The sequence below is a fragment of the Elaeis guineensis genome, chromosome 7 (genome assembly GCF_000442705.2).
Source record: "Elaeis guineensis isolate ETL-2024a chromosome 7, EG11, whole genome shotgun sequence".
In the NCBI taxonomy this organism is placed as follows: Eukaryota; Viridiplantae; Streptophyta; class Magnoliopsida; order Arecales; family Arecaceae; genus Elaeis; species Elaeis guineensis.
Window position 1 is genome coordinate 12,353,073 of NC_025999.2, and position 12,446 is coordinate 12,365,518.

The window sequence follows — 12,446 nt, forward strand, 5'->3', positions numbered from 1 at the left end:
CTTTATTTTGACCACTTGGCAACGAGGGATAGTAAGTGGAGGCAAAGAGCAAACACTAAATGCCAACAAAAAGCTACATTTTGACCAGTGAATCTTAATTTGGATGATACACGCCTTGACCTTTGCTGCAAGGGGCATGATGAATTTTGCAGGCATCCGTCCTTGCTAAACCCTCATATAATTTTTGGTTCTACAAACAGTCACGGTCTATCTGGATACCTGGACTCTCTAGTCCAAGGCTTAGTCTAAGAGATTACCATTTGTCTCTCTCCCTCGGGGGAAAAAAAAAAAAGGGCTTTCCACCTTTGATCGCTGGACTCTTTAACACAAAACGGAAACCAAAATTTGGCAGCATCCCCATGCTGCAGTAAGCATTATCCTGGACTGCTGCCACAAATTGGGCAGCGGAGCCGAGAAGCATCCAAGAAGAACTCCAAAAGCTAAACAGATACCGAAAGCACCAAACAAAGAGCAAGGTCCTGAATTCCAGCAATGACCAACAAGTGGATGGCCACAAACACGTTTCCTGCCAGGAGCCTAAGAGATACTGCCTCTCTTCCTTCAAAGCTGCTTGAAACCTTCAGGACTGGAAATGCTAAAGCACATAGAGCAGGGGAGCTGACTGACTGGTCCAAGTGCCCGGGTCCAAGTGGTATTGTTTTCTTGAGGAAAGTCCAAGTTGGTTTTGTCTACGAAGGTCCAAGGCTCTAACGCAGAGTCATCACAAATGCAAAATTTGCAACGAAAAGCATGTCAGCAATTGATCCAGGCAGATCGAATGTATCTGCGAAAATAGATTTCCATAGAACATAAGCATATGAACTGGTATCACCCTACATATTTGGTTCACAATAATCTATTGACATTTTGATTTTATATCAGTTCACCAACTTAAAAAAGCCAATAGATCTCAGCTCACTTCACAAATATCTGTTCTTTCATTCTGGATCAGGAGAACCACCAGGGACCAGCTGCACGAGGCATTAACAAGTTAGCAAGGAAAGATGAGAAAAAAAGAATAAAAATCAATCTTTCTAAGCAAATTCTGACATTTACATTCATAAGACAGCTAAATTGTTTTCGCTTGCGTTGCTCAGTACAAGACAAAAGGACAAAAAAACAAAAAAAGAAAGAACAGAAAGCATAAAACTTTCAAAACTTTAAGCGTGCATCACCTATCAGAACAATTCTAATACATGGTATAACGTGCCTAGATGAAATATTGATCATCAATCTAAAGATTTTCTTTTAACAAAGTTTCAAAGAGTAAAGATAACAGATCCTTTAAACAAATCATCAACTACCTCTAACAAAATTAGCAAATACCTGATATTGCAAGTTTGTTTTAGAAAATGCATCAGAAACTTATGCTGATCCACTTTTATTTGACAACTAGATCAGGAATTTTTATATCAGAAGACTTCAGTCATGTCTTTTTGGAATTTGATATCAAATTTAATGTCATAAAAAATAGTTCCGCTAACTTACGATGGCAATATTGTTGCCGTTCAGCAGTATCTGATCAAGCTTTGTTATCCGGCGACCTTCAGCTGTGATTTCACTGCGGCCAATGTATGAAAATATTAATTAAAAAACTGGAAAATTCGCTCAGCATGAAATGCTTGTAGAATTATTTGTTAACACTTTTTAGATGAAATGAAAATAAAATCATATAAACATGAGACTGCTAAACAATTCATATTGTAAGGGTTGTAGCTTAAGACACATGCACACATCTTGCATGCACAACTTACTGTAAAGAAACTATCTTCAGTCATAATTTCAAATAAACAACCTCCCTCCTCCAACAGTCTTTTTCCCATCGCAGCTCCCATCTCACTTTGATTCAACCCTCAAATCAGGTATTTCATCTTGCACAAACGCCATATCCTTTCCCCTCCACTCATTATGCTTCCCTTCACAGCCACAATCACTTCCATTATGGGCACCCCACTAGCCCCAATCCTCTTATAAACACCCCAACCCTTCATCTATATAATCAGAAAGGACCCAATCCAACAATTTTTGGTTCTATCTAACTGGATTAGATGAGACTGGCTTTACATAATCCAACATTAACAGAGAGGCAGGGAGTTATCAAAAGCATTTGTTTTTTCCACAGGATGAGGCTTTCAGTTCCCACTGTAAAATTAAGTAGGAAAAGAAGATCTCTTCTTGAGTTAATCTATAAACAACTGATTGCTTTATGGCAAAATTCTAATCATAACACAATATTATGTCAATTTGACAATTTAAAAATTAAAATCTGAAACTAATATGCTCAAGAAAATAAATTAGAAACTAACCTAGACAGACACAAAGATTATGAATGTTTAGTGCTAAAGATGAATAGCATGCCAAAAACAATGTTAGATAATAGCTTATATGTGAATTAATATAATTTCACGGAGCAAAATATCAGAAGATACCAAGGGAAAGTGGGCGGATTTGAGATGATGGTGCTGCATTTACTTAAGGTGCTACAATCACCTGGAGTCAGTCGTATCTCTAGAAGCCTCTTCAAAACAGATTTAGGGTTCACATATGGAAAAAAAAGGCAATAAATTTGCATATATGAGATTAATTTCAAAATTGAAATCTCGAACAATCAAAAAGGAAAAGTTCAAACATCAAATTTAGGATTTGTATTCAGGGGATGTAGACATGATAAGGCTTTATTAGAAGAAGAGTAAGTTGTCTAGGCTTGTAAGAAGAATTAGAAAAGACTTCTGCCCAAATGAGATTATAACCAACAGGTAATCTATCCACGATCCAGGCATGTTCTTTAGATAGGCCTGTTTGACGACTGATAGTTGCTACCATGTAAGATGCTGTTGGGCAGCAAATGAAAGGGTGAAAAAACAAATAAAACGAAGAAACAATGAACATAAGATGCAGAAGAAACAAACAAAGAAAAGATATAGACAAAGGAAAGCAACAATTTTGCACCAACTTGACAAAACATCCCTGCAGCCTCACTCAATTTCCCTGCCTCACATATAGGACCGCAAAGGAAAAAGAACTTTGTTTTTCTTTTCTTTAAATTACAAAGCATCATATGTCATAGCATTGCAGAAAACCACCAGAAAGAAGCTTTTGATAGGCCCAGCAATGTAACATTACTAGAGTTCCATGAACATTAATCAGCCCAAGGTTTGACCCATCTCGATACCAGATCTCATACTGGTGCTACAGTGGTATAGTGTTGGTATGCCTGGTAAGGGTCAGTTCAGCATGCCTGGTGTTGGTTCAATAACAGTGCAGCATAGTATGTGCCCCATATGGGGCAGTAGACACCAGTATGGTGAACCATGAATCAGCCTTTTACTTTCTCTAACTCACATGTGATTAACATACTTAAGTCTACCCATTTTCTTCTGTCTCAGTTGCAGATGATGTGGGATGGTAGGTTGAGGGATTGCTGACACTAAACTTGATGGATATAGCCTTTTGGGGTGAGGTCCTGGATTGTTACATCAACATTAGTAGTAAGAGACAAAAAAGAGGAAGGCTCAATAGGGATGTTTGTCGGTTCCTTATAAAGCATCAATCATCCTGGATAAATGGCTGATCTGCATGTCTTTTGGAAGATCCTACTCAGAGAAGTATGCACAGCCATTCATGAGAGATGATAGGAACCTTTCACATGCAGCTTTTCCAAAGCTTCAAACAACCTCTGAGCAAGAGCAATACAGCAACTTATCATGTCTATTCTAGAGACCCATATGCCAATCCCATATCTTATAGTCCAAGCCCACCAATCTTATCATGCCTATTCTAGAGTCCCATATGCCAATCCCATATTTTAGTCCAAGTCTAGTCATAGAGCAATTATTAGTCATTAATATATAATGCCTGTTAAGCTTTAATTTTGTCATAAATGCCAAATGTGTCTTCATAGAAGTATGCACAATCATTCACAAAACATGATAGTAACCTTTCACGTGCAGCTTTTCCGAAGCTTCAAGCAACCTCTGAGCAAGAGCAATACATCAATCTTATCATGTCTATTCTAGAGATCCATATGCCAGTCCCATATTTTAGTCTAAGCCCACCAACCTTATAATGTCTATTCTAGAGACCCATATGCCAATCCCTTATTTTAGTCTTAGTCTACTCATAGAGAAATTATATAGTGCCTGTTAAGCTTTAATTTTATCATAAATGCCAAATGGTTCTTTTACAATTTTTGAACATTATATAATTCAAACATGCATCTCTTAAAGATTATAAAAGCAATTGTTGTATATATCTTTTGGAAAGCAGTCATGTATTAACGTAAGGTATATGAAGAGTTATGGAGTGTCTACATAAAGCCATAGTTGAATGAGAAATAGGTATTTTTTAGTTTAATTTGAAGCAGTGATGGATTCAACTAAATGGATGATGGACAGGACACACGGAAGGACAATTAGGCATAAGAGCTGTCATCATATAGTTAAAACTTTGATGTGATGTTCTAACTTCATTAATCTTGTTGACTGATTGTTTGCACTTTTGTTGATCGACTTTGCATGGATGAATCACAATCTGATAACTGTCATTCATTTGAAGAAATTTCAATTGTGATGAGTTGAGATAGCATTACTTATAACTTATCAATTTCTTGAATATTTCTTTTTTGTTCTTTGAATCCTTCATCTATCTTTTTCCTCTATTCTAGCCAAGCTTCTTCACACAGACAAAATAGTTCCTCACAATATTGAAAGTTTATAACGCTTGTTGTTATTGCAAGGCATGATTTTAGCAAAGAGATGCCTTCTTAAAGAGAATAGGAGCAAGGGTGCAAGTCAAAATAATACCTTGATAAAAATTGATAACAAAAAACATTAGGATGTTAAGGATAAAAGGAAAGACATCAAGATAGGAGAGAAGTAGGAGAGCGAGATATTAAGTGGAATCCACCACTATAATCGAAAGAGATAAACTTAAATACACCAATTCTTTACTCTTCCAACATCTATTATAGACATTACATGACCCTTCATATTGATCACATTAGCACATGACTACTTTTCAAAAGGCAAATACAACAGTTTCCTTTACAGACATTAAGAAACACATGCATTAACTAGAACTAGTTATGTCTAAAAATTCTAAAAGATATGTTTAACATTTTTTAATAAATGAAAAAGCTTAAGGACCACCAACTATTAGTACGGTATGAGGTGTACCATACCATACCATAATGGGAGGACACCAGTACGAAACTCAATGTCAAGTCGGTACAAACCCGTACCAAGATGTACTGATCCATACCGTCCGTACCATACTGTACTGAGTTGCAGACTATTCCGTACCAAAACATACTGACGTGTATTGAGGTGCACCAAGAGAAAAATGGTTACAAAGCTATTAAAATATCAGATGAGTATTGTATTGTACCGATAATACCATACCGTATCGATAAGGTACTCAATACCAAGATTCCGGACCTTGGACTAAAATATCAATCAATGTTCACCGAACCACCTCGAACCAAGCGGTTTGGAGAGTGCCAAACCGTACCAATGGTTAATCGATGTAGTTCGAGCATTCGATTCAGAACGTTAGTCAAAATCAAGTGAGGGAGAAAGAAAGAGAGGAAGAGAGAGAGAAAGAGAGGGAAGGAAAGGAAAAAGCCAACGATGGCCCATCGAGGCCTCCAGAGCTCCGTAGTCCTCTGCGAGATGTGAGAAAAGAAAACGAGATAGAGAGAAAGGGGAAGGGAGAGAAAAGGAAGGGGAAGGCGGTAGGGAAGCCACTGGACAACCTAAAATAGCCCCACGGCCACCGTAGGTTCAAAATAGGGACTTCACAAATGTTTCATCATATTTTTTGAAAAATACGATACACAATGAAGCCACAATGAAACAAAGGCTTGCCAGCTTCACTGTATATCATATTCCTTAAAAATACAACAAAACAGGGACAAAGCCCCTATTTCCAACCTGCAATCACCGCAAGGCTGTTTTGGACCATTCGACAGTCTCCCCGCCACCTTCCCCTCCCTCCTCTTCTCTTCTCTCCTTTTCCTTTCTCTATCTCTCTTTGGTCTCTTTTTCTCTTACGGAGGACCGCGGAGCCTGGGAGGTCTTAGCGGCCCTCCAATGGCCTCCGCAACCCTTCGGTGGCCACTGCCGGCATCTCTGTCGACCTTCCTTCCCTTCCTTCCCTCCCTCTCCCACCCTCCCCCCTCTCTTTTTCTCTCTTTTCCTCCTTGGTTCATCTCTCATTTCTATGTCGGTTTGGACCAAGTATAGGGCCGTATCGACTTGTACCACCGGCCGGCCAGCACGAGATCCGATTCCAAGTCGACGATCCTTGATATCAACTACTCCAAACTATTAATAGCTGATAACTACTATTAATGTTGAACCACTGCTCTGGCATCAGACTCGATTAGCGACCATGTCTCCTCCAAACTCCACTTGTGATGTCTGTCTTTTGTAACTTTGTAGCTTTCATTTCTCAAAGCTATATGCTAACACACTTTAGTATGTAAATCATGCATATAAGTGTAAACGAATCTACCAACTCACTAGGTCTAGATGCAGCTAGCAGGGCAAACCAATATCCTAGTTTCTTAGGTTGGTTGATAGAAGTTGAGATGAATTCCACATTTACATTAGGGGCTCAAGAAGTCTTCCAAGTCTTTGGATTAATGTCAACAATACTGAATCTTAATGAGAGCTTGATGAACACCATTATAGATTGGTGGAGTCTAGTGGTTAAGTCTTTGCTTGTCTGTTATTTATTTATTTTATTGTTATTTTATGTTTTATCTTTGTTTTATTTAGTCTTAGGGAGAAAGGGGGCAAACTTAAGTGACTAGATAGTCAACATGTTAATTGGAGAAAGTGAAGGGCCAGTAATTACTATCTACGGTATATAGTGTAAACAGTAACATAATAGATTTAGGCCTATTTAAGACTTGTTTCATTAAGGTTTTGGTAATGCTATGATGTATGATGCTTTGTTCCTTTTCCCATGACATGGGAATCAAGTGCGAGGCACTACGGCAATAGTTCTCATTAAGCCAGCGTAAAATCGATGGTTTTCTTATTTCCATGTCTTTTGTTCATTTGTTTCTTTTGCATTTTCTGCTCATTGTTTTTTATTTTTTATTCTGTTACTCTTCTACCACCACAAACCTATCATCCAGCAGTCCTCCGAGCATATGACACCATAGCGATCATCATCTATCACACAGGCCCTTCTAAGAACCAGCTAGATTGCAAATGACTCACCTTTTGGTTACTTGACTTTTGTGCAGGGTTCCTTTCTGATCCCCATTGCATGACTAAACAGCCCAATTTTTTCTAATAGAATTTCATAGAGTTTGTAACCCTTAAACACAAATCCTGCATCTGCTATTTGAACCTTTCCCCTTTGATGGTTCTAGATTTTCATATCTAAAGTTAATCTCAAACCTATAAATTAGTCAATTTTCAGCACAACCCTAATTTGATTTGAAGGAGCTTCTAGACTGCATCAAGCATTCCATTCTCTCAACAAGGCTATGATTCATAAGTCATGCACAACCCACCTTGCAAGGACACATGACGCGATAGATTCTAGATAATGACTGTAGCAAATTAGTTAAGCAAACAAAACACTATCATCAAAAATCTGTTGACTTGTTTTCGTACCTTTACATATTTTTCTTCCAGAAATTTTCCCTAACTTGCATATAAGCTATCATCCAACATTATCTTCATAAGAGTATTCATCTTCGAACACTTACATGCATCATCTTCACATCTAGGTTAGTTTCTATTTTCTAGTTTATTTTCCTAAGCATATTACTTTCAGATTTAATTTTCCAATCATTAGATTGCCATAATATCATATAAGGCTTAGGGTTTTGCATCATTGTAAATCACAGGGTCTCATTGTCTCGCATTCAGGGGTTGGATTGTCCTGCATCAATTAGGCCTCATAAATGATACTCAAGACCAGCTTCTACAAATTCCCCTATGCACTTGACCATCACCCTTTTTTTCTTTTATTATTAATAATAATTCAAATATGGCTTACAAGAGGAGATAATTGGATGATCATCATGAATCTACCTGCTAATCATGAAATCACCCTGGTAATTTGACAGAAAAAAATTGTCGAATAACCCTTTGCAGACAGAAATAAATGGGAAAAAAATTTACTGAGACAATTACGCACCAAGTTTCCTAATATAACAGTTAAGTGGGCCCAATGAACTTCTTATGCACTAAGTTTTGATGCATCAAACGGTTATTAAATTACAGTTTCCTAATCTATTCCATCACATTATAGTCTTGATGATCTGCCAATATTGAAAAGTTGCACTTATTTTTAGACACTGTTGATTCTGCCCTTCAGATGTGACCAAGGGTTCACAGCAATTCAATTATTAGCGTTGCAGTTGTTAGATAAATCAACAATGCAAAAATTCAATATAACATACACCAACACATGTACAGTATACAAATAATAGCCAAGTAAGGGACAAGTAAAGGCTGGACTTATGCGAGGCACATCAATACACTGCCACAAAGCACTATTGAAGCCTCCCCATTTGTAGGTTCCATCGGCCATCAGAAGCTCCAAGGTACATACCAAGAAAAGGAGAACAGACCCCTTTCTTACTCATTTGCCCAGAAAAGAAGAAAATGAATTTTGGACAGGAAAGAAATCTCAATGGAAAGAGGACTGCATAAGATAACAGAATGGAGTGTGGAGACATCAAATCTCTATGTGATGGTATCCCATTCACAGGACTCATATATAGAATCATGTGTGATTAATATCGGGCCTCAACAGCATGGAGAAACATTCCTCCAACCAACCTCAAGTCTTGCAACAAGCCCACAAATCTCTCTACAACAATCCAACATTAAAAAACAAAACCCCATCAAATAGAGCTAATAATGATAAAGGAAAAGTTTTGAGGCTTTAGGAGTTTGAGAAAAAAATAAAATACTTAAAAAATTGGAACAAATAAATAATTAAATAGATAAGGTGAGACTCAAACATGAAAATCACAGACTGTTGATCTTAGGACCTCCAATGATATCTTCACCTTAATAGTATGACATGTTAAAATTAAAAAAAAAAAAATCTTTCTTGTTTTCTTATATTTCAGTATCCATTCCTTGCTCATGACACTGCAACCAACTGGCACCAATTAGATGGAGAGATATCACCATGGAAATTTACTTCAAATAATCTACCAACTTGAGGAGAAAAAGCGAACTAGAACAAAACCTAATCTTTTAGATTCATCCTCCTTTTTCAGCAAGTGCATAGAAATTGATGCCTACTATAACCCTAATTTCACATTCAGGGCCAGATGCGAGCATAAAGAGAGTGGGAGAGGGTGAAGGGGATTTAGGGTTTAGCTTACTATTCGGTGACATCTTCGAGGACCATATTGACATAGACATCGAAACCCCTAAGCGTTCCGACGAGCTCCTTGTCACCCTTCATTATCACCCATATCTTCGATCCGATGCACCGATCAATCAACTCTACAAACATGCACAAAGAAGAGAAGGGAAAGGATTAGAACAAGCATTGAGGAGAAAGACACATTGAGATAGAGAGAGAGAGAGAGCACCAGAAGGGAGGAGCTGAGAAGGGTTGTGTGACATCTTCGCCTTCGACTCCTTCCACTCTCCTCTTTTTCAGCAAGTCCAAGATTTTATGTGGATTACAGCAGTATTCAAGCACGCAGCAGCAAATAGGAAAGAGGAGCACCAAGCAGGTTTCCTTGATATACTGGTTTACGGCACGTGCTAATGTTTATTTTGTACCGAGAACGGATGCATTAGTGCTGGTGAAGATGGAAAAAGGTTAGTCTTTTTTTTTTTTTTTTTTGCATGTATACCTTCATGTATAACCTAATGCTGCAGCAGAATTGTCGTAGTAATTCATCATGGGATAAGAGAGAAACTATCTTGTCTATATGCTCTTTGTAATTTTATTCCCACCGCATCCCATCTATCAGTTCTATGACCAAGCACATTGGATTTTCTCAGAACAAAGATAACTAGAACTCATCAAAATATCTTAGTTTTGAACCTAGCTCATATATCAATAATAATCAACTTTATCTGCTCGATACGTCTGCACCCTCCCACCCATGTACTTTGCTAGGGATGGCAATGTGTACGATACTCACAAAATTTGCCCTACAACATGTTTAAAATCTTACTACCCAAGCCCTACTCAAACCCGATTACAAAATTAACCTACCATGCCATTTAAAATTGGCACACCTGCTGGGTATCCAAACCCAACCGATTATCCTTTATTCAGGTCGAGTTATTCAGTACCCGAATCTGCCCAACCGAAAATTGGTTTCTCTGATTCCGAGCAGGACTCCTACCCGACCTTTCAAAACAATTAGACCACCTCCTAATCTCACAAAGCTAATGATCGTAAAGTAAGGAAAAGGACATGTTAAACCATCAGCCTTGAATGCATTTGGCCCTTGGAGTTGAGTAGCGTCAGAAAGGCCTTGTTCATGTATCCCAATGACAGGATGACAGTTCCGAAAGGTGGAGCTTAGCCCAGTGCAAGTCTCACACCGTGGATTTGGTATTATCATATTCATATTATCATGAGAATAGAACTCCATAAATTGAAAATTTTAGAGACGAAGGAGAATCCTTTGGGTCAAAAATCCCCCAAATCACACAAGATATCATGCTTCTACCAAGATTAAGCTCTCAATACCTCAAGGGACCAACTCACACCGCCACAACTCCCGCGAAAAAAAACCACAACCGGAACCTAAGAAACTCCTCCGATCTCCCTCAGGTACTCTCCTTTCCCACAGATATCCGAAAAAAAAGAATAAAATGAAAAGAAAAGAAGCGAAAAGAAAAAAAAATGATCAATCTACGTGGGAGAAGGTCTTACCTTTCAATTTTTTCTGCTTTTCCTTTGTTTTCCTTGATTTGTCCCTTGTTTTTCCCCGGCTTTCCCTCTCTCTTTTCCGTCCCCAGCAGTCTCAATCGGGGGTAGAAGGCTTGGAGCGGCCGAATAGGGAAGCTTGACGATGGCTAGGGTTTTGTGTTCCTTATTCGTATACAAGCGAGTTTGGGTAGCGGGTACCGGAGGGCAAGTCCAAATCCGTTTGGATTTAATTTTAAATTCAAAATCCGTTCCAAGCCCTATAAAATATTATTAAAAGATCCTATTAGGATTTGGATAGACCAGCTACCCCAAAAAAAAATGTCCGACTGTCATCCTATACTCTGCATTCAAAGCCCACTTTAAAATTTTTCTTTGACAAAATGGAGAGGGATTTGCTGGCTGCTACTCAAGTGCACACAAATTTGAACCTAGATCACTCAGCCAATTAGCACCAACAAGACCAATTAAAAATTTCATAAAATTTATGTTAAGGCATTCCTCTAAAAACATGGAACGTTGAGGCATCTAAATTAGTTTTTATACTTATTTTGTAAATGATGGTGTTTCCAAGTTTATCAAAAAATATTTTTGGCAGGGAATAAAAGTGGTAGGATCCTAAATTTAAACAAAAAATATTTTTATCATCACTATAACTTTGATTTAAAATTTTAAAAATATATTTCATGTATAAAATAAAATTTTTCATGCAAAAAATATCATTTAGTTTATATAATCAAATTATATGTTTATATTTTTAGATTAGATAAGTTAAGATTTGAGAAGTAGATTTTGGATGTAATATGAAAGTTCTCCGCATATAAGTATTGATCCTTTTATTTAGTTTTTCATTTGAAAAAAAATAATTCTTTTGGCAAAATTCTTTATATTTAGTGTGGGGCAAAGCAGAAGTCAAATACACCCGCTTTATTCCATCTACTTCCCAATTTCGAGTTGTTTCTTAGTTTGATAGTTTTTTTATACTTTTTCCGTTGTTGGTGTTGGTTTCAGCTTATTTCTAGAAACGAGATCTTTTTAAAAAATATCATTTAAAGAGTAAAAATGCTATTCCAAATGACGCTTTAGTACCAATTCAGCCAACCTGATTGCTCATGTTGGAATATTTTTAAAAAAAATAAAATAAAAATATCATTTTGAATGGTACCTATAGAAGTATCTTTCAGGATAGCACTTTTAAAAATACCATACCAAATGGTATTTTTAAAAGCGCCATTCTGAATGGTGTTTTTAGAAGCGCTATCTTGAATAGCGCTTTTCGACCAGTATACATCACGGATTTTATTTTTTTCACTTTCTCTCTCTCTCTTTCTCTCTCTGTGCAACCTTAAATCTCAACTCAAATAGCGAACGTCCTATTACTGCCAGTCGTTGCCCCTACCCCTAGTCGTTGTCGTCGGCCATTGCCATCAATCACCATTGATCAAATCATTGCGGTTAGTTCTCTCTCTATTTCTCTCACACACCGACCATGTCTGAGTTGAAGCTGGCGGTCAGTTTTTCATTTTAAATGACATTAATCCACATTATGTTTGCCTATTCTATATTTT

The 12,446-nt window shown here is 37.4% G+C and overlaps 1 protein-coding gene across 1 annotated transcript; it reads right to left on the minus strand.

Annotated features, from left to right (window-relative positions):
* Window positions 1-760: 760 nt before the first annotated feature.
* Window positions 761-11,026, minus strand: LOC105049144 (sm-like protein LSM5). Its single transcript, XM_010928712.4, has 5 exons — window positions 10,885-11,026; window positions 9,578-9,793; window positions 9,365-9,488; window positions 1,489-1,561; window positions 761-971 (listed from the first exon to the last, which is right to left on the minus strand). The coding sequence occupies exons 2-5, from the start codon at window positions 9,609-9,611 to the stop codon at window positions 939-941; spliced, it is 264 nt and encodes an 87-aa protein (XP_010927014.1). The 5' UTR covers window positions 9,612-9,793; window positions 10,885-11,026; the 3' UTR covers window positions 761-938.
* Window positions 11,027-12,446: the final 1,420 nt, after the last annotated feature.